At 41.7% G+C, this 25,458-nt stretch overlaps 1 protein-coding gene across 9 annotated transcripts in view; it reads right to left on the bottom strand.

Moving 5' to 3' along the window:
* tcf7 (transcription factor 7) overlaps positions 1 to 25,458 on the bottom strand; it is an 84,852-nt gene that overhangs the window by 3,536 nt on the left and 55,858 nt on the right. For 3 of the 9 annotated variants that reach the window (XM_071542107.1, XM_071542111.1, XM_071542115.1), the window contains 7 exons: positions 17,937 to 18,024; positions 11,949 to 12,038; positions 9,590 to 9,709; positions 8,429 to 8,591; positions 7,262 to 7,369; positions 6,051 to 6,098; positions 2,918 to 2,966 (listed from right to left, as the gene is read on the bottom strand). In XM_071542107.1, coding sequence (XP_071398208.1) covers positions 2,918 to 2,966; positions 6,051 to 6,098; positions 7,262 to 7,369; positions 8,429 to 8,591; positions 9,590 to 9,709; positions 11,949 to 12,038; positions 17,937 to 18,024 — 666 coding nt within the window. Of the gene's footprint in view, positions 1 to 1,095; positions 1,169 to 2,917; positions 2,967 to 6,050; positions 6,099 to 7,261; positions 7,370 to 8,428; positions 8,592 to 9,589; positions 9,710 to 11,948; positions 12,039 to 17,936; positions 18,025 to 25,458 lie in introns of all 9 variants that reach the window. The other 6 variants (XM_071542110.1, XM_071542113.1, XM_071542108.1 and 3 more) reach the window with 5 other exon arrangements.

The raw sequence follows: 25,458 nt of genomic DNA, 5'->3' as shown, positions 1-25,458 counted from the left end.
CAATTGCAACAAAGATCAACCAATAGTCCATGTAGTCATGTGACCTGACCAGTGACCCTAACAGTAAACAACAAACCTTTGTGAATATGGAGCCTGATGCTACTGACCAGATGCCTTAACTGCTGTAGTCCACCAAGTAATCAACTTCTTTCTCACATATTTTTGATCTGATTCCCACTTTTGTCAGTGGACAAAACAGATTACAGTTACGATTTTTTTTTTGTAACCAGATTATTTTAATTTTGTTATGTGTGTTACCATAACTGTCTGAGTTGCAGAGTAGCAGGTTAGTGACAGGAAGGCATGCAGAGCGCAGACTGGAGTTTTAGTTATACAAATATTTATTGGAGGCAGAGCTGCTCTGGAGGCAGAAATCAATTCTCATTGGCTGAGTTAAACCTCAGTGGGCGGAGCCAAAGAACCACAGTTTTTCTGGCTAAGTAACATTAGACTGAAGCCCAGTGAAAAAGAGGTAAGAGAGGAGGAAGCTAATATTATGAAGCCTAGCCTAACTGAAAAAATGCAATCTGGCCATACTAAGTTATCTAGGTTAGCTAGTTAGCCTAGCTGACAAACTAGCCATACTAGCCTATAGCTATTTAGCTAATTAGCTAGCCTATTAGCATTCAAATATCATTAATTCTATGGTCATGAATGTATGAAAAAGAAAGAAATACTTTTTATTAAAATTTTGAGCAAAGTTCCTTCTTTAAAAAGTTATTTTCAAGTGTGCCAGTTAGCTAACGCTCTGAAAACTGTTCTTTACCAATAACATTATTTCTCTGCCTCTGAGAAATGTCCAAGTTCCTTCTTTACTATTCAAGTTTGCCAGTCAGTTAACTTGTGCTCTGAAAATCTGTGGTTCTTTGGCTCCGCCCACTGAGTTTTAACTCAACCAATGAGATTTCTGCCTCCAAAGCAGCTCTGAAAAGTTTGTATAACTAAAACTCTAATCTGCATGCAGAGCAGAGGGGAGGGATGGACCGATGAGTGGATGGATAAATGGTAGGAGAGAGGAGGAGAGAGGATGATTGCATGGGACGGTAGCAGTGCGGGGGGGTGGGTGGGGGGGTGAGGTTGGGGTCTGGTACACACCTGCAGGGACCGCACCAGTCCGTTTGTTGGTTGAGGCCGAAGCGAGCCCGGCATTTCTTAGGAGAGCCCGGGTCTGAGCACAACGCACAGCATGCACAAACAAGGAGGAGGAGGAGGAGCGAAAAGGAGGAGAGAGAGAGACGAGCAGGAGGAGAGAAAAAAGGGGTTAAAGTGAGAGTGCGGACAGAAAGAGAGGAGAGGAGAGGAGAGGAGAGACAAAGACAGAGAGAGAGGAGAAAGAATGAAATAGAGAGAGAGACAAGAGCTTGTCAGGGCAACAGAAGCATCGACAGAGCTGTCCAATCAGAAAGCCATCAAGTCAAACTGTTAGTGGCCAGTTACAGTGCAGTAAAACATCAACATCAACAACCACCGGAACAACAAACCAACACAGACACAGCTTTGTTAATAAACGAGTCACTCATCCAGGAAATAGGCTGTTAAGACAGAAAGAGAGAGAGAGAGAGCCATGCTTTCACACTGTTAGTACAGGCTTTCAGAAGGTTTTCACTCTCTAGTCATAAACTGCTGTATCTTTGAAAGCCACAGATCACCAAAATAATATTTCCCCATCCTTGTTTAAGGCTCAGATTGGGCCTAAGGGTTTAAAGTAAATGTTGGATTTATAATGACATTTTTTAAGGCATTTTTACAGCCTCTCCAGAAAGTAACAAGCCCGTCTGGTTTCATCTGTCCGCTCCAAAGGTCGTACTTCAGATATTAACTGCCATTGCAGATTCTAATTAAAAGGAATGCACAAAGATTTTGGGAGATTTGCCTCAATTTAAGTCAACTTACCTGTTAAGTAATGAGATCATAGGCACCAAAATCATCCACATGCCCGCTGGTAGAGCCATTCGCTCTCCTGCTCCATGCTAACACTTTAGCATGCACTGTTGAGTGATAGTAGGCGACTAGCATGATAAAAAGTAAGAAGAATGACCTTTTGGCAGATTCCTAAATGTTAAAAATGAAATATAACTCAATATAGTTGATGTAGCCAGGTTTATTTTTGGAACTCATCTGCTGCGTAGTGATTTTTAGCTGCACAGTCTCCCATCACCCAGCACATTCACTTACACTGGAAACAGGAAAAGTAGTCCCTGCTAGTTCAAAAACAGTATGATATTTTTGTATGATTTTGTGTAAAATTGTTCCAGTTTTCCAGACTTGGCTGCATATCATCTAAGATTTCGTACCATTTAGCTTTAGAGCTGCTACAAGTTATCATTTTCTCACTTTTGATGCTAACTGCTAATGCTAATTGATGACTATCACTCAAAACAGTGTATAGCCTACTGAAGTGTTGGCATGAAGCACCAGAGCCAACAATCTCTATCACTTAACAGGTAAGTTGACAAACGGGCTAATCTCCCAAAACTTGGTGAATTCCTTTAATAGAATATGGAAAACGGACTGACAATCATCAGAGAGAGTGAGGACTGAGGATGGCACAGTCTACAATCTGCCTCTCTCCCTCTGTCTCTGAGGAACATGGGGTTAGATGTTTCAACAAGATGTCATTCCTTATCTATCAGCTCATCCTCAGCTTGAACCCACTGAGTACACCAGACCAACGGGTTAAACAGTTTTAACTCGGCTGTGGAAAGCGGGGCGGGTGGGTGGTTTGAGGTTAGAGAGACATCCTGCTTCAAAGGGACCAAAGAGATCGTGTTACAGACGACCAGCGCAAGTTCAACTTCAATCAAATTCCCTCAAATGGAGTCGACGCCGGCTGTTTGATTTTTCTGGTACTGAAACAAGGGATTTTGTCCTGAGCAGTTAAGAGAGAGAGAGATAGAGAGAGAGGGGAGGCTGTTACCTGTGTTGGAGTCCTGCTGCTTCTCTCTTTTTCTTCTCTTCTTCTTGCCCTGTGGGAAAAACACACAATCCACCCAAAGACATAAGTCTGGATCAGCTGTGATATGAGAACTGCTTCAATATATTCACCGTAAGGGCTTGAAATGAACGCTACAATTTGGCTGTGGCTGATAAATGCAGCTATTCTATGAGTCAGATAGGAGGCTGGAATGCTTCTTTGCTTTTAATGAAAAAAGACATCAGCTAGTAGTCCTGTGGAAAAATGAGAGATTCAAGGCACTCCAAAATAAATTAAAAAAGCTTTATCCTATAGAAAAAAAACACTTTTAAGTGTGCCTTGGATCTATTTTTCCACAATTGTGTGTGTCACTTTGGCAAGGAGTTTGTCTTCAATCTGTCTTCAATCAGTAGTCATACTGAGATTAGTTGTCAGCCATCATTTGTAAAGATAATGGGATCATGCATGAGAGTAGTTAGTCATTTTGTTAAACCTAGTTCCAAAATGTATAATCAGCACAATATTCAGAAGTGAGGATGGGAGGTTTCTTGTGCCACGTGAATCCATTTTATGTCAAAGTGCAAAACGTGCAGGACAGGAACTGTTTGGGTCAGGTGACCGTCTTCGATGCTTTACAAAGAAACAACAACAACAACAAAAAAAACAAAACATAATTATGTTGCAAAGTGTTAGTGTAAAGCTAAGCATAATTCATGCAGAAGAGATAGGAGGCTGAAATGCTTCTTAGCTCCTAATGTGGGGATTTTAGGATTGGGTGCTCTTTGGATAAAAAAAGGGTGGTGATCATGGAAAAGAGAGATCTGATGCACTCCAAACATCTGTCAAAAAAAGCCTTTATTCTGCTCGTCTAGTCATCCTAAACCCTGAGTTAAATAGAACAGAATAAAGGCTTTTTAACAGAATTTTGTGCTGCTCTTTTTTTAAACACAACTCCTCTGTGTGTACCCACGCTGCCCATCTCCAGGCAGACTGTAACGTGTGACTGTTGATGTGAACATCAGCATCAAGAGTTGTTAACACAGATCCGGTGATGGTGAAGTGAAGCCTCGTATTTTGGGGCGAGATGAAGGATGTGGGTAGAGAAATCGAACGCCTACACTACAGTGTCTGCCCTCCTCAGCTCGCTGTTAGCATTGTCTGTGTGGTTTACAACAACTTCTCCTGCAACTGCAGCGCTCTGAGGCACTGTGTCCGTGGGCGTACGTGTGTGTGTCTGTCTGTTTTTGTACGTGTGTGTGTGTGTGTGTTTTTGACTCGGAGGAGAAACCCCCCACAGTTGCGTGGGCGACATGTGGAACTTCACTTCCTGTTTTGCTCGTAGGTCCAGTGACTGTTCTGGTTTTTCAGCCTCAGGAGGGGAGGGGAGGGGAGGGTGGAGGGGGAGTTGGGGTTTACTTGAGATGGAGCTGACATTATTTCAAATGTGGTTTATCTAGACTCATGTGTATGTAGTCAGTGCAGAAGTTGCCCTTTCTATTGCATGCTTGCTGTGCTTCTGCTGCTCTGCCTCTGAGAGGAATATTTTGGAAATTTAAAGGCTCTTTTCGCCCATGTGGAGTTGCTAGGGAATGGTGTAAGCTTTGGCCACTGCAGTATTGATAGTATAGATATAGATAGATATAGTATAGTATAGATGCAGGACGGTGGTTTTGGTATTATGATCACAAGGTTAATTCAGGAGGAGATAAAAGGGGCACAGCATCCCCTTTGTTGGCAGAAAGTGTTAAATGCATCCTTGTTAAAAATAGATTTTAGGAAAAGGTTAAGAGAATGGCAAAAAGTTACCTGCCCAGCATCCCGGTGGTTAAATATGAACAAATCACCCACTATAACTGTCAGCAAGCCACTATACCTGGGTGATAGTTAGCTAAAAGTCTTAAAGCCATAACACTTATCCATGTGAATGAAGCAAACAGCATCCGCAGGTTGTTCCTTGCCAAGTTGCACAAAACAGAACTAGAATAGAATGAGCTATAAGCTCCATGCATATGGAAATAGCCGCTATACCGATTATTTACTAGAACTCTGATTTGTAACACATTCATGATATCATAATATATTTTTTCAGTGAATTCAAAGAAATGGCAATTCCTAGGGAGACTTTTATTTTGAAAATTCTGCTCTATAAAGTGGCATGCTTTGTCAGAAATGGCATTAGAATTTGGTGAAAAACAAATGCAAGTTGACATTAGGACTGAATTATTTTGCATGAATGTGACATGTAGCTCTTATGAAGCGCATGTTCAGCTGTTATGAATGTGTTATAAACCACAGTGCGAGTAAAGTGTCACCATAACTTAACTATATATCCTGCCCATCGCTCTGCACAGCTCAGCTCCGTCACATACACAGCCACACAGGAGAGTAAAGCCTAAAGCCTTTTAACCGGTTTCCACTGTCCTCCAGGTGTCTTACTGGATGCAAAGCATGAAGCAGCTTCTGTTACCACCAAAGAGCTTTTCATTCACCTGATCTTGACTGAATACTTTCTGGATGTTACAACCGTATTTACCGTATTACAGCTAAACCTATAAACATATAACATTACCAAAAGAGATAAACATTGCCTTGGCTCTGCCTCTCTTGCAGTGTTAATAGTTTTTGTACAATAACAACTCATACCATGTACTGTATTATGTTATTGTCGTCTAATTGGATAGTAATCACGGAAACGAAGGTGCTGTATTTTAATGGGTTACAAAATAAACTGTGCCAGCGGGTGGCGAGGCCAGCCATGCGACCCTGCTCTCTGTTAGTGGAGCGAAACGGGGGGTAAAGGTTGATTTATACCTCTGTGTGATTCAGCGTTGGAGTTGTAGTCTAACAGCCCTGTAGACACGACGGCGGCAACATGCAGGATTTTATTTTTTGCGTTTATATTCAGTATGCATCTATAACTGACCCATCGGACGACCTCCTGTTGATTGACAACCACTCTTGCCTGTGCGCTGTTTGTGAGACTGACGTGCGAGACATGGCACAGTGAAGATTTGTTGGAAGCCGCATGCAAACTCTGCACAGAAATACCCACAACCCTTTTTTCGTGCAGCTCTCTCCACATACTCATATTTTTTTCATCACAGAGGCATAAATCCACCATAAGACGAGTCCCTACCCAATCAGCTTTACTCTTTTCCCCTGCGACCCCGCTAAGGCCCGCCTCCTGCAAGAGTTCAACAGCAAACTGACAAGTCAGAGGCACACAGCAGCCCAGATACATTATCCATACAGAGACATTATGCCTTGTCAACTCTGGTATCCTGCAAAACTAACTTAATCATTTCATGCAACAGGAGTGTGTCCCATTTGACTGACAGGCCTGGGAGCCAATGATCATGCGGGGGGTGTGGAGGCAGTAGCTAGGAAGAATAAGCGAGGTAAGGCTACTTCTTCAGATCTGGAGTGAGAAGTACAATGAGGAAAGGGAGTGCACCCAGTTCACCCAGTTCTGTTTCACTGGGACGATCCTATTCTAGTCTTTACTCTTAGTTTCACAGCAAGTCAAGGAGGGAAAAGAAGTCAAGTGGTTGGCCTGGTTTCACAAGTTCATTTGTAGCATTAGTAGATTTTGAAAGTAAAAGAAAAACATGAAAATGACCAATTTAATCATGTATTCTTGACGTTTTCACAGCTTTTAACATTTTCAAGATGCAATTGCAATTTGTATCACTTAGCAAATCTCATGTACTCAGCCTATGTTGAGGTGTATATCAACTGATAATATAGTAAATGTTGAATAATGTAATAACTTGTCAAAATGTCCCTCTAAACATGTTAATGTAATCAGCCTCCAGATAATGTAATAACATCTTCAGACTGATACTGTAATAATTAAAAAAGGTACATCCTTGTGTGTGATATTTGCCAATTAATGTACATTATCAAGCAAAAGGTATCACAATATCAGGTTTTATTCCATTTTGGACCCATTTAGAGGAGGATTTTATTACATTTTGATGAAGTTAAGACATTCGACATTTAGTACATTTTCAGTTGTTTCAGTTTCAGAGCAACCCAATGACTTCTTTACTCTAGAAAGGATTCCTGCTGTGGCCCTGATATGAAATTCCATGACTTAAAAAGTTTTATTCCTTCCTGGTTTGTTAATGTTATTCAAAAGTTGTAAAAGGTTAAACAGCCCGGTTTTACACTACAACTGGGCTTATGGAGAAAAACAGCAGACTTCCCTAGAGAATTTAGCAAATTCCCTGTCTGGAAAACCCCTCTCGAAAATTCCCTGATATTCCAGGAATTCCATGAGCAAGCGGGAACCCGGTCTAGAGTAAGAGAGGAAGAGGAAGATGAAGAGGAAAGAGGAAGTCTTACGTAGTTGTCCCTGGCAGACCAGCTGGGGTAGAGCTGCATGTGGAGCTGTCTCTCCTTCCTGGCCAACTCATAGTACTTGGCCTGTTCCTCACGGGTCAGCGCGTGCCACTGCACACACACACACACACACACACACACACACACACACACACACACACACACACAAAGAGCAGGAGAGACGCTTATTATTCCGACCTAGACATCGCACATTGCTGTTTGCCTATATATCATCACTGTCGGGTGAAAATCTTGCTTTTTGTTACTTGTTGTGAATGTTAAGCCAGTGATTCTCAACCTTTTTCATATCAAGGACCCCTAATTTAGTTCACATTAGGGACACGGACCCCCATTTGATGAGATTTTGTCTCTCAACCCCAAATCTGAGAATATTTTTACTGTTAGATTGTCCAGAATCCCATGACTATCTGTATTGTAGGTAGAGAGATAACAGAGAAACTCTGATCAAAACAGTCATTCTTCTACATTCTCTAATTGTCTTCACTTCTTGTAAATGAAATAATGCTGAAGTTGAACAAGTCATCAATTTGCTGGGGACCCCCTGGAATCCCCTCAAGGACCCCTGGTGGTCCCTGGACCCCACGTTGAGAACCACTGTGTTAAGCATCAAATACCACCTGAAAGGTCCCTTTAACATTTTAATTTATAACATTGTGTAATCTCAGATATTTGGTAAGAAAAAAAAAAACATGGAATTTCACAGAATTAAATTCAACCTCCTGAAGTTCCAATTCAATTTTAATTTCCAGTTCCTCAGCTGAATTGGAATTGATGAGTTCATTCATGAATTGGCTGCCAGTCAGTGTTTTGATCCCAGCAGAGCAGAGTTGAACGGAGGAGAGGATTCACATGGCGGCAGTTCACATTACCACAGTCCTCTCATGTTCCTCATGTGTGAAATTACAGACAGACGGGGATAGGGGATTAGTCTGTGTGTGTGTGTGTGTGTGTGTGTGTGTGTGTGTGTGCGTGTTACACTGTACCTCATATGACTGAGTATAAGCATGAAAGTGTGTGTCTGTTTGTATGGTTACGCATATTTGTGTCTGTATGTTTGTGCACACATGATTGTGTCTGTGTTTAGGTGTGTGTGTGTGTGTGTGTGGATGTGTGTGTGTGTGTGTGTGTGTGTGTGTGTTCACGCCTCACCCTCCGCCCCAGAATCTGGTTGATGGCGGCGCTCTCCTTTAGCGTGCACTCGGCAATGACCTTTGCCCTCATCTCCTTCATGTAGAGCATGAAGGCGTTCAACGGTTTCTTGATGACGGGCTTCTTGGGCTCCTTCTCCCGCTTGGCCTCCATCTGGGGCTTCCTGGAGAGAGGGGAGAGAGAGAGAGAGAGAGAGAGAGAGAGGGAGGAAGAGGAGAAGGGGGGAGGAGAGACGGGGGGGGAGGAAGGGAAGGATTAAGGAAGGTGACGGGGAAGATGAGGAGAGAATCAGAATCAGTTTTATCAGTTTTTCAGAATCAGCAAGTTTTCACGTACAAGGAATTCGACTCGGTGGGTTGCTTACCATGGTCACATTAAACATAACACAACACACAAAAAAGAACATAATAAACACAGAAAAATAGAAATTTAAGGAATAAATTGGCCAATATTGGTCTTAAACTAAATATCAGATATCGGCCAGTCAGTGTTGTCCACAGCCGATATGATGAAGGTTCCTCACTGAAAAAGTTTATTTTCTTTGAACATTTTATTTATTCATCTAAATGTGCGATAATGTTTTTTGTAAATTCATTCTTTATTTAAAGGCCTAATGTATCCCTGCCTTAAAGAGCTGCTGCCAACCCTTAAAGAATTTCATCTGGGTTTTAGTAGAGAGTTTTAGTGTCCCATGATGGTTTTAGTACTGTTTCAGAGGCCTTTCCAAAGAAAAGATATTGAATATGGGTTATTAGTGACTTCAGTCTCAGACTATCAGTATCGGCTTTCAAAAACCTATATTGGTTGAACTCAAGAAGTCAGTTAATAAACACAAATATATACAGATATAGAAAAAAACTGCACAGTGTTTTGAATATTTTGAACACTGCAAGGGGAAAAAAAGCTGTAGACATGAGTTGGAATGGTGTAAACGTCTAAAAATATAAGTACACAGCCAGAACAGAGTTGAATATCTAAGAATTGACAATTGATGATCATTGAATGAGGAGAAGGATAGGGATGAGAGGAGAGGCGGGATGGAGTGATGAAACGGGGAAGGAGGAGGAGACAGAAGAGAAAGGTGAAGAAAAACGAAGTGAGACAAGACAGACGGAGTGTGACGTGAAGCGCAGCGCCGTGGGAAAAAAGAAGCTTACTTACGCGTACATGCTCCTGTCATAGTGGTCGTGCTCCTGTTTGCCTGTAGGGGGCACTATGGCTGGGTGGGGGATCCCTGTGGGGTGCATCCCAGACGGGCCCAGCATCAGAGAGTGAGAGAACCTGAGGACAGAGAGAGAGGGAGAGAGAGGGGGAGAGAGAGAGTGACAGAAGGCTTTGGTCAATTCAGAGAAAACAATTTCACCTGTGTGTGGCAGCGTGGAAATGATGGACAATGAGCGCTGAAGCAAGTGTGAGGTTTTTTTGGGAAGCAATGAGCCTGAAAGCGTGAAAAGCCTCTCAGCCTCTCCCAGTCTCAGTGCAGCCGGACTGGGAATGCTGGTTGGAAAACATCAGCATGATAACAGTGGCATTTTTTGGAAATGCCCCTCTAGGCCCAACCAGGGAACAAAACTATCATCCAGTCGACTGAAAGTTGGGATTTCTTAGCCTCCAAAAGCAGTTTTTTGGATAGAAAAGACTGACTGAACACTGTTTCTTTATCTGTGTTTCTGCAGTTTTAGTGTAGTTGCAAATTTTGCAGCATTTAGCTGGTGGCTGCTGTTTACTTCAACCATCAAGCAGCTTAAAATGTGTGATTTTGTTCTGTATTTTGCTGCAGTGGGAATGTAAACCCTTGTCAACACTAGAGGGCGTCCTAGCCATACTGAGAGAGAGGCTGGGAGGCAAAGAAAATCCTCTTTCATATCTCAAGCCTCATCATTTCAGCTTTGTTTTGTGTGATGTCTACATTCATGTAACACACTAATGAACATGTTATCAATAAAGCATTTGTTGTTTTTATCAGTGTAGTATGGATTAAGTCTGTTCATTAAAATCTAAGGAGACGGCAGTTTTCAGCTATCTGCCGCTGTTATTGAAACAACTCCATTCAACGGAGAGAAGAGAAAGATGGATCTTTGATGGATTTTTAACAAGATCCTCGGATAAGGTTTTTATAGCTGATGGTGAGGCGGGTTGCCATGTTTGGTTCAGCAGCTTCACAGATATAAGTGCCACAACACACAGTCTGACTAATGAGGAAGCGGCAACAGACGGCAGCTGCTGGCAGTTTGTGGCAGTTGAGTGTGTGTCTCGGTCAATGAATAATCACAAATAAAGAATAGTGTTTGTTTTAACCTGCAAGGTGTAGCGTATAAGAGGGATTTACTGCACTGGGGCAAATTCAGGTAGTATCAAGTAAGCTGTCAATCACAGAAACGCATAATAAATTGGCTTTCAAATGCCTTCCTGTGATTGTCTAAACTTACTGGCACTCATTATGTTATCCTACGTGGAAAACCCCACCTATTAAACCCCCACCATTAAACAAATCATATAAAGGATTTGTAGAAGTTAAATGGTTCTCATCATAGAAACTGTGTTTCAAACCCACTGGAGAACCTGACGGACTGGCAAAGCATTGCAGCAGGGAAGCATCTTTCTGTCGCAAGCACTGATCAGGAAGACTTACCTTCTGTATGGTGTGTGTGTGTGTGTGTGTGTCTACAATTTCTTGCAATGGTTCAGGATCCAGAATCCAGAGTCAAATTTGAGTCCCAGGCTAAGCAGTACAAAAAAAAGCCTGCTACGCACATAAATACTTATGCAAGCTCGCTCGCACACACACACACACACACACACACACACACACACACACAAAACAAACATATACACTCAGTGTTGCTGCCCCTGCTGCATGGAACAGCATGGCAGGATCATACATAAGTGATGGAGAAGCAGAAATATTTGCATTTTTGGCTCAGTGTCAGTGGGATGTGAACAGGATCACAAACAAACAAACAAAAAAACAGGAAAAATAAACAGGAAATAATAGTTAAAAAAAGCAGAAAAGCAGCAACCTCATTTGGGAATGAATGGGAGATGTGTGTGTGAAAAAAACTGACCAAAAAAGAAAAAATCACATCCCTGGCTTTAAAGGTGTGTGTGTGTGTGTGTGTGTGTGTGTGTGTGTGTGTGTGTGTGTGTGTGTGTGTGTGTGTGTGCAGGCAGATGCAAGATTCATGTATGAGCAACACTGCATGGCGATGCCCTTTGCGTCAGCGAATAGCTTGGCTTGGCTCAGTTTGGCTCGGCTTGCTTTGACTCAGCTTGCTTTGGCACAAAACACTTGACTTGCCCTCCTGCTTACAGCACATCGATACCGCCTCAGCCTCCCACAGCAGCTGCATAATGAAAGCTGACACAGGGGTTGAACCAGTATGCATGAGTGTGCCTGGTCCAATGGAAACTCTGGTTCAGGCGTTTTGAATGTGCTGTAAGCAGGAGTTGATGTACGGCGTTGCGTCTTTCTCTCGGCTCGGCTCGGCCCGGCTCGGCCCGGCCCGGCCTGGTCTGGTACCTGGAGTAGGACGAGGCGCTGGGCAGGTTGGAGGAGTAGGGCTGCCTGAATCCACAGGAGGACAGAGTAGGATAGACCGGCTGGCCCTGCCTGCCGCCGCATAGCGGGGGGGGGGGAGAGACGGCAACGGTTGGTGCTTTTCAGCCAGGTCAGAGTAATGAGACACTTCATTCATCCCCATAGGGAAATTCAGCTTTTCCAATTTAATTCTATTCTAGTCAATTCAATTGCATGATTAAATTCAGTGAAATTCTGTGTCAGGTTTAAATTCAATGAAATTCAGTTCAGTTTGGTCTCAGTTAAAATCACTTGCTTCATGCCTCTATATGGTGAAACCCCATGGCTTAATGATTCTTTTACACACTGTGCATCTATGGAAGCGTCTGTACAGAACGTTATCTAATTATCTAGATCCTGGAGCTGCAGAACCTCTTGTGATGTTGTGATGTTGTAACACATGGTGATTCCCCCCATGGAGAAGTCTAGATCAGCACTGCTGTTCAGCTGTGACTCTGTGTCAATACAAGGCCTACCAGGAAAAGAAAAGCTAACACTTACACACACCCACACACACACACCATGGGGGGTAGGTGGGTGGGGAGGGGAACGTAAGCAGGAGCCTTTGATATGTAGAAAACCTCCTTCCACCTTCCAATCTGACTAACAACCCCCCCTCATCACTTCACCCTTCTGGGTTCTTGTTTCAACACACATACGCTCCCCACCTTCATCCAACCCACCTTTCCACTCATATTCACCCCCCCCCCCCCCCACCACCACACACACACACACACACACTTCCCCATCTCTATTCCCCCCCCCTCTTCCCCAACCATCCTCCATGCTTTAGGCCCAGGAGGCAGCGCTACACATCAGGCCAGGCAGCAGAGAGTCTCGGCTGGGGACAGATCCAGAGACGACTGGGTCTAAACCCTGGAGGACCGATCATGTGATAGTCCTTATTAAAGCGAGGTCAGACTACAACCGATGAGAGCAGCTCAGTCTAAATGACCGGACGCTGTTCACACTAGAGATGAAGACGAGAGGTCACACACTACCTGATTTTGTCATTCAGAAACATTTTCCTGTTCATCCAGAACAATTCACTGTGAATACAATTACAAAACAGAGGATTGGTTATTTCTTGCTCCATGGTACAGAAGCTATACTTTACATTTACATTACAAATATATTTTAAAGTCACATTATTACAAGGGGGTTATTCACACTACAGGATAACCCCCTCTCCACCCCTCATGGTTGGGATGGTCCAGTCCAGTTGGGCTTAGAATTGGTGTTAAAATCATCTAGTGTGACCTAGCCTCTAGCTAACTGCTGGCAAGTTTTATCAAGTTAAATTTAAGATTTCACACCTTTTAATGCCACTTAAAATGAAATATAATTGAGATCAGAGCAGATCAGAATATCAGAGTCTATGTAGGTTGATTTCTCACTGGACACTCAGCATACTAATGAACCACAACATTTTTAAGACCTCTAAAACCAAATGTAAGACTTAAAATGCTGTATTTAACTGAAATCAAGATTATTTTAGGCCATGAGTTTAGATCATTTAAGACATTTTAAGATTTTTCAGGACGTGCAGACACTGACAGGATCACAACCATATCCACACTGACAGACACCCACAAGCTCACGTGCTGATCCAAATGTATGTGTCCATGTAAGCACGAACATACGAGCAAACATCACCACACACGTACACACACTCACACTAACATACTACATAAAACACTGTCATCTCCCCTCAACATTTAATAACTGCGTGCAGACAGCAGCTTCTTAGTGACGGCGACTCGACGGTGACAGCGAGACAGAAATTCCTCCGTGTGAAAGGCCTGGCTGGACAGAGGAATGCTGGGAATGAAGGTTTCCGTGCTCACATGAGCCTCAGCGACCCACTCCATTGTATTGGCCCATGCCTTGTGTCTATTATTCTTATAATTTGACTAGAAATGACTCCAAAGTAATTACAAGACTGCAAAGTGACGTCAGGTTCAGTCAGCGGTGTTGGGTTTGAAAACTTTAATGGTAATAGCTTTCATGCTTTGCTTCCATTTTCAGTAAAAGCCAACCATATACTTATATAGCACGTATGCAACAGTAATTGTTTGCTCAAACGGCCTTAACAAAAAGAGAGATCTGACTGCTACTACTCCATTTTTACTTTTTCCACTTAAAAGACCAATAAATTAGATTTTTACTTAACTACAAGGGCTAAAAATCCTTGGTCTCAAGCCAAAAAATCAAATGACAAAGCATTATTATCATTACAGCAGTTTGAATTGTTATATATCACCTCTTTACGAGACGTTTCTGTTGGATCTCTGCTCTAATTAGCTAGCTTTCTTGTCTCTGTTGTGTCAATTACAGGCCACCGTAACTCAAGGGGACGGGAAAGCGGGATGGCAATACGAAAATGTGACAGTACGTATCGTGGGGCAGAAAAATGAATCGCAATATTAGCTACATTTTATTCTGCTGTAATAATCATATATTAGACGGCTTGCTCAATCTAAATTATATTAGTTGCACTTTGTAATGACATTTTTAAATAGTTTACATTCTAACGAGCCAATGCCATCGCTAGAAAGATCTGTGGCTCAGAAGTAAACGATAATTCTGCACAGTCAGACTTTGTATTCATTGAACTTTTATTTATTGCATCGTATCGTGGTTGTATCGAATTGTAAACCCCATATCACATATAGAGACTTTCAATGTTGTTGCAATTCCTCCTGGTCACCATCAGAGGTCGATGGAAGTCACAGATTACTTAACGCCCCTTTAACTCCAGATAGATACAGTATTTAATATCACAACATCCCGCTGAGCATGAACCGCGCTCCCACCACAGGGATTCTTCACTATAATGCTGCCTCCTTATGGGGTATATGAGAAACACAATACGCCTCTTCAACTAATTCCTGACGTCCTCCTGGTCCCGGGCAGCTAACCGACCGGCCAACCAGCCGGGGGACAGATGGAGGTAGTCCTGGAGGGACAGGAGGCGCGTCCAGGCCATTGTCCAAACAATGGAAGACAACTGTTTGACATTTAACCATTCATTCTCTGCCCACTTCTCCTCCTCCTCCTTTTCCTCAACACAGAAACACACTACAAGGAGCCAAGACAAGCAGATAATCTGGGTTAGAGGAGATTAGTTGTTAATAATACTATTGAAAATCCACAGTGAGTTGCTCTTGTCTGAAAAAAAGATAAAATGTCTATAAATCACAATCGCGAGACATGGGAAATGTCTGGAGGGAGACAGCTAAGTGTCTTATTGAAACACATACAAAACAGACATAGACACGCATGTAAGCAAATACACACACACACACACACACACACTGATACACACAAAAGCTTCCATTCCAAATCTCCATGACATTTGATGTAAGCCTTTAACTGTTATTGGAGGGGATTTGTTCAAAGTCCAGGCAGAGATAGGTTGTAATAAATGGATTTGTGTTGCTGATCCATAAATCAATGGAAGCCTGACATTATGAGTTTACAATCAACTCACAATTCAGCTGAAGAAAACCATTAAATGTGAGGATGGAATATGTTACAGATGTGGCCAGAGCATGTGCAGAGGTCCCACACTGGAGTGTTTTCTACACTACACTGCTGCTGCTGCTGCTGCTGCTGCTCCGTCCCCAAGAGGAACTGTTTGGAAAATGTAGGGGGAAAATGAGCTTCACCCTTATGGGTCAAAATGAACGAGCAAAGGTTCAGAAGTCTTCCGTGGATTCTTTATTCCAACATGCATGGAGAGAAAACCTGAAGCACACACACTCAAGTGGGCTGCGGGATATTCTCTGACAAAGGGTAGAAATGTCAGTTTCTTTATACACTTCAGTATGTATAGTTGCTTTGTTCATCCTTTTCTAAGAAATCAATAACTATACTATCTATCTATATATATATATATATATATATATATATATATATATAACACTAACATAAAGTCTATTCCAAGGTTATTATCGTTATTGAAAACTAAGGAAATAACAAAAACTACGTGTGAAAAAACATTTTCGTTAACTGTTAACTAACTGAAACTGTATTGTGTGTTTACAAAACTAACTAAAATAAACTAAAATTATAGAGAAAATGTATTTAGTTTTCGTCTTTGTCAATATATTTCATACATAAGCCTAGAATTTTGAAAAAATCGAATCTATTATAGATGCAGGCTGAGGGATTTCCACAATGGAAACCGATGTATAATCTCAGACGAACACACACCTATCTATGATGTGATGTTGGAGGCTTTGCTTTCTGACCTCGCCTACTTTAGTTCTTCTTATTTGAGACGTTACCTCGGTAAGACTCCATGAGGCCCTGCCTACATTTCCCAGAATCCACCACATCTACTCTACACTGGTTCCAATGGGGAAGAGGGCAAGTTGAATATTGATGGATTTGAAGGCATTAAAAAATGAAAGCAGCATATCACGTGACTTTTTCTCCCTTCTTCCACTAGATTACTCTTTTTTTCCCCCTCGTTTACATGATGTTTTCTTCCCAATGACATGCAGTTTAAAACCATATACAGCTTCTTTACTCTTTAAGTTTATCTCTCCTGTAAAGCACCATGATAAGATAAGAAGTAAACTAATCAATTGTCCCTGGTGATTTTACGGTGGGCTGCTTGCCTGCTGTGGGGTTTTATCATCATCCTCTAGATCTCAACAACTACAACGCTGAGTTTTTACTATTTGGGTTGATGTCTCCTTTAAATGTCCCAGTTGTCCACATTCCTGCTGTTTTGACCAGAGGCGACAGGTTAAAGCAAGACTCATAAACGCAGAGCATGAGATGAGGTGGTTTCCATGCCAACGGGACCTTGGGTTAGCCAGCCTGACTCCATGTTGACACCAGATGAGACAGTGATGTATGGAGCGCTGGCCTAGGTCAGAGTGTGTGTGTGTGTGTGTGTGTGTCAGTCACACAGTGTATGACTGTAGACAGGGGTAAGTTGTGGAAACTAAGAGATTACTTTTTGGGGGAAGTGACATTTTGGCCAAGCCTCATTTTGAAAAGTGAAACATTTGAGGGTTGGAGGTTAGAGTTGGAGGGTGGGAGTAAAGGTTAAGGTTAGGCATGTATTGGTGAGGGTGAGTGTTAAAGGCACACACCATGTTTTTGGGAGATTGTTCTGTTGTTTAACTTACCTGTTAAGTGACGAGAACATAGACACCAAAATCATCCATGTGTCCCTGGTAGATTGTTTTCTTCAATGCTCCATGCTAACACTTAAGGCTGTATTATGTTAAGTGATCACAGGAAACTAGCAAGAAGACTTTCATTTTACCAAAAAAAAGTTGTTTATGTTTTTTTTATCACAAGGCCTGTAGATTCATACATTTTAAAAAAAATGAAATTTACTTTCTAACTGAAAATGAACTCAATATAGCTGATGTAGCCTGGTTTATTTTTTGATCTAGTTCAGGTATATTCATCCGCTGCGGAGTGATTTTTAGCTGTAGTCTCCCATCGACCAGCACATTCACTTCCTATAGAAACAGGGAAAGTAGTCCCTGCTAGTTCAAAACAGTATGTTATTTTTTATATCATATTTTGTGTAACTTTTACAAATCTCCTCCACAAAAGTGCCAGGCTTGGACTCACACCATTTAAGATCTCACCATTTAGCTTTAGAGCTGCAGTTCTCATTTCTTCACTTTTGAGATAATGCTAGTCGCCTACTATCTCTCAACATAGTGTATGCTAAAGTGTTAGCAAGGAGCATGGAGAGTGAGGATCTACTGGGGACACATGGATGATTTTGGTTTCTGTGTTCTTATCACTTAGAGGCTAAGTTTGGCCAATCTCCCAAAAACTTGGTGTATTGCTTTAATTTGGGTTAGGGGAGTTCTTACAAGGTCATCACAAGTACACAAAGGACTGAGTGTTTGTGCATCACAGAGTGAGTGTGTGTGTGTGTGCGTGACTCACCAGCCCATGGAGGGAGTGATCTGGCCGACACCGCCCGGGGGGAGGGAGTAGAACCCTGAGAGGTCCTGGGACTGGGGCCTGTGAACGCCTGTAGGACACACACACACACACACACACACACACACACACACACACACACACACACACAAGAACACAAGAGCAGACTGGTTAACAGCGTTGCAATCTCTCTTTTCTCTCTCACTCACACACTGCCGCTAAAGAGGTCAGAATCGCTTCTCTCACACACTTATTAAATGTTGCAAACTATCTTTTCTCTGTTACTTAAACACACACACACACACACACACACACACACACACTTGTTAAACGGGTCAACGGCCCCTGGCGCTGGCCCCGAGTCGGCAGGGCCTCTATTAGCAGTCTGGGAACCTAGTATTAAAACACCAAGATACCCTTAACACAGGTCAACCTACACACACCTCCCTGTTCCCATCCTGTCACAGTGTGTCAGTGTGTGTGCGTGTGTGTGTGTATATGAGTAAGAGAGAGAGCGAGAGAGAGAGAGAGAGAGAGAGAGAGAGAGAGAAATGAACAGCGAGTGAGATAAATAAATCGATCGATAAGCTGTGAAACAAATTTCCCTTTGAGGGACAATAAAGTATTGTATTGATAGTTTACATGCGTGTATTTGTGCTGTTTTTGATAGAGAAAGGGAGAGATTCTGTGTGTATACTTGCATACATGCGCACATGTGTGTGTGTGTCTGTGTGTGTGTGTGTGTGAGAGAGGGCCCCTTCCGGCTCCACTGACAACTCCAGTGACACTGGGAGCCGATGTTGCCAGCTGTTTTTACTGGTTTCCTCTACGCTGCACCAGTACCTTTTTAAAGTCGGTTGAAGTTCCCACATTTAAAAAAAAAAAAGGGGGAGGGATTGTGAGGTTATAGGCACCATTTACAGTGGGAGCACACACACACACACACACACACACACACACACACACACACACCCAAACATGCAAACACACATAAATCCAATCGCTGTCACATTCTTCATCTCCTTTCCTCTAGTCTTCCCCAGGATGCTTTTAGCAAACATGACGTTTTCCATCCAACAGTAAACAGCCAGTCTCTCTCTCTCTCTCTCCCCCCCCCTCTCTCCACCCCCCCCTCTCTCTCGGTGCCCTTCAAAGGAAGTCATTTGTCAACATGCAGCACCTAGCACTTAGCGCGGCCCGGCTGCTAACCTGTGTTTGCAGCGGAGGAATGCTGCAGATGACTGTAATTTGGCGCGGCTCCGGGCCGGTCCCGTCTCAGGACCCCAGCCGCTATAAATCTGGACGGCAGGAATGTGACTCCGGTCGGTCAACCTGTCTCACCACTCCCTTCCTCCGTCTGTCTCACCACTCCCTTCCTCCCCGATGTCTCCTCCTCCTCCTCCTCCTCCTCCCTACTTCCCTTCCCCGGTCTCTCTCTCCCCTCCTCCCTCATCCCTCCCTTCCATCTTCCCCTCCTACCTGACTTCTCGTATCCCCGCCCTTCCCCCTTTTGCCCTCCTTCTCACCCCTCTCTTACCTTTTTATTCTTCCTTCCCTCCCCCCATCCAAACTTCTCTCATTCTTCCCCTTCCCCCTTTCTGTCCTCCTTTCTATCCTAGTTTACCTTACTTCTCTCTGTCCTCTCCCTCCCCTGATTTCTCTCCATCCCTTTCCCACTCTTTCTGCTCTCGCTGCAAAACCATATAAACAACAAAAAAATTGTCCTTCGCCTCCCTCATTTTGCTATCTATCTATCTATCTATCTATCTATCTATCTATCTATCTATCTATCTATCTATCCATCCATCCACCAGTTAACTAAATCAATTTAAACCTGTGACTACAATTACTGTACATTTTTACAATGTCCTGATAACATTATTGAATACAAGACATAAAATGTATTCGTAGGGGAACTACATGCTTCTGTTCTGAGTTTATTATTGTGATTAAAAACTTTCCTGTTTCCTTCTTTTGTTCTCAGGCTTTGTCATGGTGATGATGATTGATTGTTACCATAAGGTATGATTCATATGATTCTTTGCACCCGTGTTCATTTCATTCATGCTTATCTTTACTCCATTAAAAAGGTCACAGGAACATTATCAGCTGTAATGTTGCCGATCTAAGTTGAAGCTTATTAATTAATTCAAGGCAGTTTCCTATCAGATTATTCACTTTTATAACATTACTGAATGGATCTACAGCAACACCTTTTTCAAGTATCTCTCTTTTTCTAGCCTGGTTGTTAGATATTTAACTGTTATTTGTGCAAGGCCAATTCTCCCCTGAACCTGCAACTGCAAAGCCTCTTCACATTGTTAATCGTTATAAACAATAATAAAAAAATAAATAAATAAAGACATGAGAGGCAGAAGGGATTTTCTGCTCTCTGATCCCTGGTGACGCGTCTCCCCAGTCGTCCCGGGTCGGTGTCTCGCGGTTTCATCATGGAGGAGTTTTCTCAGCAGCAACTTTCCAGCACGACTCAGCGTTAACAAGTCCTTATCGGGGATGTGATGGAGGCTTAGCTCACCTACACTCGGCTTATCCGCTTTTTGTTGAAGAAGGGGTTTTACCCTCGCTAGTATAAATCTTTCACGTGTTGGTTGATACTGTGGAGGGAGATAGCAAGTTGACTCAGCCTCGTTTTGATTGCATCTTAAAAAGGAAATCAAAATAACACTGTTATTAATACCAATGTAGATTAATGGTAGTATTTATATTAATCCAACAATCAATTTTCATAACTATTTTGATATTGTCATCACCAACTGGAATTAGCGTTTTGACATCACCCCATATTCCCTAAATGACTATGATTAATACCAATAGAGATAGATCTTATCTCGTCATAGACAAGTGTTAGTTTGACTGTTAAAAGTGATGCAAACGTGACACCGATTTCTGTAAGTCGCGGTTTTTTTTTTGTTGGTTTTTTTTCTGCTTCAGCTTTGACCCAATCAGAGTGTTTGTTGTTGGGGAAACCTGTAGGGGGAAATTATCAACAGCCAGTAATGGGGCAGTTTTCTTTGGAATGCCCCTTATAAAAAAGAAAAAAAAAAACACACACACACACACAAAAAAAAAAACCAATACGCCTGTCTAATAACAACTATAACAAACTATCTCACGGTCTCCATGTCGGTATCTCTGGAGGGACTTCAAAGGGAAAACGGTTTGAGTCAAAGCGGCTCTCTGAGAGTTTGGTATCAGAGTGTGTGTATGTGTGCGTGTTAAAAACGGAGGGTCGAGGAGCTGAAAATAGCGCTCCTGTCCTGTGTGTTGTGGTGGTTACAACCACTGAGAGTGAAAGCTTCTGCAGCATCTGAGCCTTTAAATGACTTGACAAGCGGCTTCTCTCTCATACACATAAAAGAGCCCAGAGACCAGGAGGAACTGTATGGCGTTTTGTTACAGTAAGACGGGGGGGAAATGAGCACTTCTGTCACAGCAAACGTCAGAAGTGAAAAGAGTAATTCACTGTACTGATGTACTAAAATGATATTTCCATTCACGGTTTGTAATGCCTAGCAATAATCTGTTTTTATGTGTCTATGTTTATCTTATGTTGGAGTGCTGAGTACCATTGTGATTGTACAACATATGTGAAAATCAATAAAAATATTTGAATAATAATAGAAGTGAAAAAGAGTGAAAAGACTTTTAAAGACTCATCTTTCCACTAGGGTGCCGGTTTGTTCATAACATGTGCTTTTCCTTTTAAACCTGGGTCTCCACTCAACTTATTTCAACTCTTGCTTTAGTTTAAACCTATAAATTGCATGATTGTTGTTTAATTAACCAGTTGTAATGTTTTACTATAATTGTACATTTATTCTATCTCCTGTGAAGCACCTGTGAGATTTCACTGTATTTTAAAGTGTGCTATATAAATAAAATTCATTATTATTATCATCATCAGTAAAAGAGTGAAATAACTTGTCTAAATCTTCCTGAAGTAATTAAAAAGACAATAAAAAAACCCATAAAAACACTTTTTACTTTCAAGAGACTGTAAATATCAGATCTCATTGTCTTCAATACTACGATCTAGAAAAAAAAACTAGAAAAAATAAAAGTAAGTAAAAACTAGGTTAAACTTGAGTAAAAGTAGAAAATCAATAAAACGCACTCAAATAAAATTAGGAGAAAATACTTTACTCCAAAAAGCAGCGGTGCAACGAAAATCTACTCAAGTCCAGTAACTAGATCAGATGTAACTAGTTACTTCCCTCCTCTCTGTACACAGAAAACGAACCAAACACCAGGTGAAACCATACAGTAAGTGCTATACTGTACATGACACCGTGACCGTAAGCAGACTTCAGTTTCTAACTCTTTCTCTTGTCTCGTTTCTGCTTTTTCACTCTCTATTTTACGCTGCTTACAGTCTGAGCCGACAGTCATATCTGGGAAACATGAAGTCAGAGCGATGTGGCGGAGCTGGACGGGCTGGGAACCGCCGCTGTCTGCTGTCACATGGTTACCTGTGGTGTTTTGGTTGACTGGAGATATGACTAACCTCACTGACCAGCTGGAACTCCGGCTGACTCAGATAGGTAAAACTGAATTTAAAATAAGTAAACATAGATTCAACATGACCCAGGGCTGATTTGCAGAATTTAAATTTAAGCCTAGTTTACTAAATCTAAGATGAATGATTTAAACCTAAATTTAAACCAGTTAACCCAAGATAAAGACAAAAAAACACACAAAAACAAAACAAAGATGGGCGTTTTGGTGATAAGAAAAAATAATAAACACAAATAATCCCAATACTCGGCTACTACTCTGTTAAATTTGAATTAAAAAATGTTATTTTGTAATTGTTTTGTAATCGATCTTCTAGACAAATGTTACATTGTTGCTCTGCTCTGCTGTGTTAGTTTGCTAGCCTAATTATTAAGCTAACATCAGTTTCACCAAAAGTTGTCTTGTCTCAAAAGCTCAAATTCTTCTTCTTCTGAGAAAAATCTTGTGTTTGAGTTAATGGAGCATTTTGGTTCAGTTTTGGAGGACGAGAAAACAGACAATGCCATCGTCAAGAAAAAGAGTTTAACAGATCAGTGAAGAAGAAGAGAGATGATCCCAACTCAACTCAAATCCTTTTGGAAGGAAATGAAGGTGAATGCATGGTCAAAAAATTCAATTCTGTCCCTAGTGTTTGATTTTCCTTCCTCCACCTCAGAAATGCTGCCATTTTAAAAGTTAAACCACCTCAACTGTCACTTTAAAGTTTAAATTGGAGTTTAAAGTTTTGGAGCAACAGGATTAAAGTTTATCTAGGTTTAAAAACAATTAAAATAAAGTTCAAATTTAATCTTGCTTAGTCTTATATTAGATTTAAAGTTTGATGCTACAGATTTAATTAATAAACCGTGATTTAACCCAGTTTACAGGTTAATCACTGTGGATGCAAAACACTCAATGTCCTTTTTTTGTGAAACTCCATTCATCCCTGTGAGAAAATCCTTTTTTTTGCTCGCCTCCCTCCTCACGGACGTTAAAAAGCAGGGTGAGCTGCAGAAGCTCCCATTCAGCTGAGTTTACTGCCTTGCTCAAAGACACTTTAGCAGGGCGGATGCTTGCCATCACAGAGGGTCTTGAACCCGGCCTTCAGGTTCAAGTTTGGTCTCCCTTCTCACTTTGCCACCCTGCTGTCCTGTCCTGTCGTCTGATATAACGATAATACCCAGGAAGGCGTTCTTTAAATGGATCTTCAAGGTATTTTACATGCATAAGAACACAAAAAACAGGAGAAAACAAGACAGATCACTAACTATCTCCCTGGTTACCAGAGGACTTGGCACCGCAGCCCCGTCACTGACACTGTAAGTCTCTTTAAGTCTCTCACAGCTTCAGTGTGAGTTGGAGAAGTAAAGCGGGGCTTAGGTGTGACAGTGGCTCTGCTTTCACTGTCATGTTTCCCAAACCGCACCGCACCGCAGCTACATCTAGGAGTGGGGATTAGGAAATTTATTTATTTCACCAAAATTTCAGGAAACATTTTGAGCGAGCTGGATTATTATATTCCTTCTGAAAGGTTAAGCTGTTAAAAACGCTGAGCCGCCTTGTACTGCTCATTGCTTCAGAAGCCAATTTGAAGTCTAACAGGAGATTCCAGTGTTTTTGAGAAATCAAAATGTGCTGTTGTAGCTAAGAGGGGAATGCACAGATAGAGGGGAATGTACAGATAGACAGTATGACCAAAGCATTGACATAAGATACAGATGAAGTAGTTTTTCTCACTTGAACTCTCTTTGAACTTACTTAAGGGGAAATTAAAGAGCTAAAAAATACTACTACAGATGTTACAGTAACTTTTTTAAATAACACATGAAGTAAACTGTGAAGCGAGAGAGAGTAAAGAGCTGTGAGCTGTGAGATAGGAGGCTGAAGGAAGTGACGCAGTATCTCAGAGCTGAAATAAAACCCAAACACTGGCTAGACGTTCCCCCTTTAACATTCACATAACGCAGGAGTATTATGGTCTGCTGCTATATCCGAGCCTCGTACACGGGAATGTCCTATACGCTGTCGAGTGATGACGTCATTAAAAGCGCGGTGGATGCTGATAAACACTGAACTTTCACACCAAGCAGAGCAAAGTTCAGGGTTCCTACACATTTTCAATTAAGAAATTCCATATTTTTTTCCAGACCTTGATTTGTTTTGAAGATTTTGTCTGGTGTTCAATATGATTTACGCAGATAGACATCTTGCCCCTGCTGACTAGGTCATATCACTGTATAGATGAAGATTGTTCTTCGACAAAGCGACAAATATCAGAATATGTGAGATGATTGGCAGGGTTCCTACTCGGTTTCCATTTTAAAATTCCCAGACCCTATGTTCTTGACTGGATTTGATTTTGGTCGGTATTTGATATAGCATCCCTCTATCTGAACATTATTCTTCACATCAACAAAAACTGTGGACTCAAAGTGGGTCAACAACAACATAAAAGCTATAATTATATGTGTATCGGACCTGAACCACAACATTTTCCATACTTTTCCAGACATTTTTTTCAAATTCCCAAACTATTCAAGACCTGGAAATGATCAAATTCATTTTTAATACTTTTCCAGACTTTCCAGACCTGCGTAGGAACCCTGAAAGTTTGACCCACTAGGGATGTTTAGTGGGGTCGACCATCGGTGTGAAAGTGTTTCATGGATCACTGGTCCGGTGGTTTAGAAACAAGAATAGGACAACAAGAACAAAAAAGCCGGAAATAATGGGAAGAATGGCAAAAAATCTGAAATACCCAGTGAAACTGGGTAGAAGTGGTGTGTCCAAAAAACACAAAAAAACAAAACAAAACAACAACATGAAATCCTGGAAGAACTGTAAAAAATACAGATCCAACAGCAAGAGCCATTTTGCAGAAATGTCTCCTGCTCATCTCTCCAAAACCAAATTCCTCTCTCCAAATTTGGAGGTTGTAGCAGACAGTCTTTGGTCTCTCTAACCGTGAGCCAATCAAATGAGAGCAAAACAATGACTCTGTATCAAACAG

The sequence above is a fragment of the Centroberyx affinis genome, unplaced genomic scaffold, assembly GCF_046629955.1.
Source record: "Centroberyx affinis isolate AG114_WGS23_722 - 3 ecotype Tasmania unplaced genomic scaffold, CSIRO-AGI_Caff_v1 ptg004016l_1, whole genome shotgun sequence".
Taxonomy (NCBI): Eukaryota; Metazoa; Chordata; class Actinopteri; order Beryciformes; family Berycidae; genus Centroberyx; species Centroberyx affinis.
The sequence above is the reverse complement of the archived record's forward strand: the minus strand, read 5'-3'. Positions and strand labels throughout refer to the sequence as shown.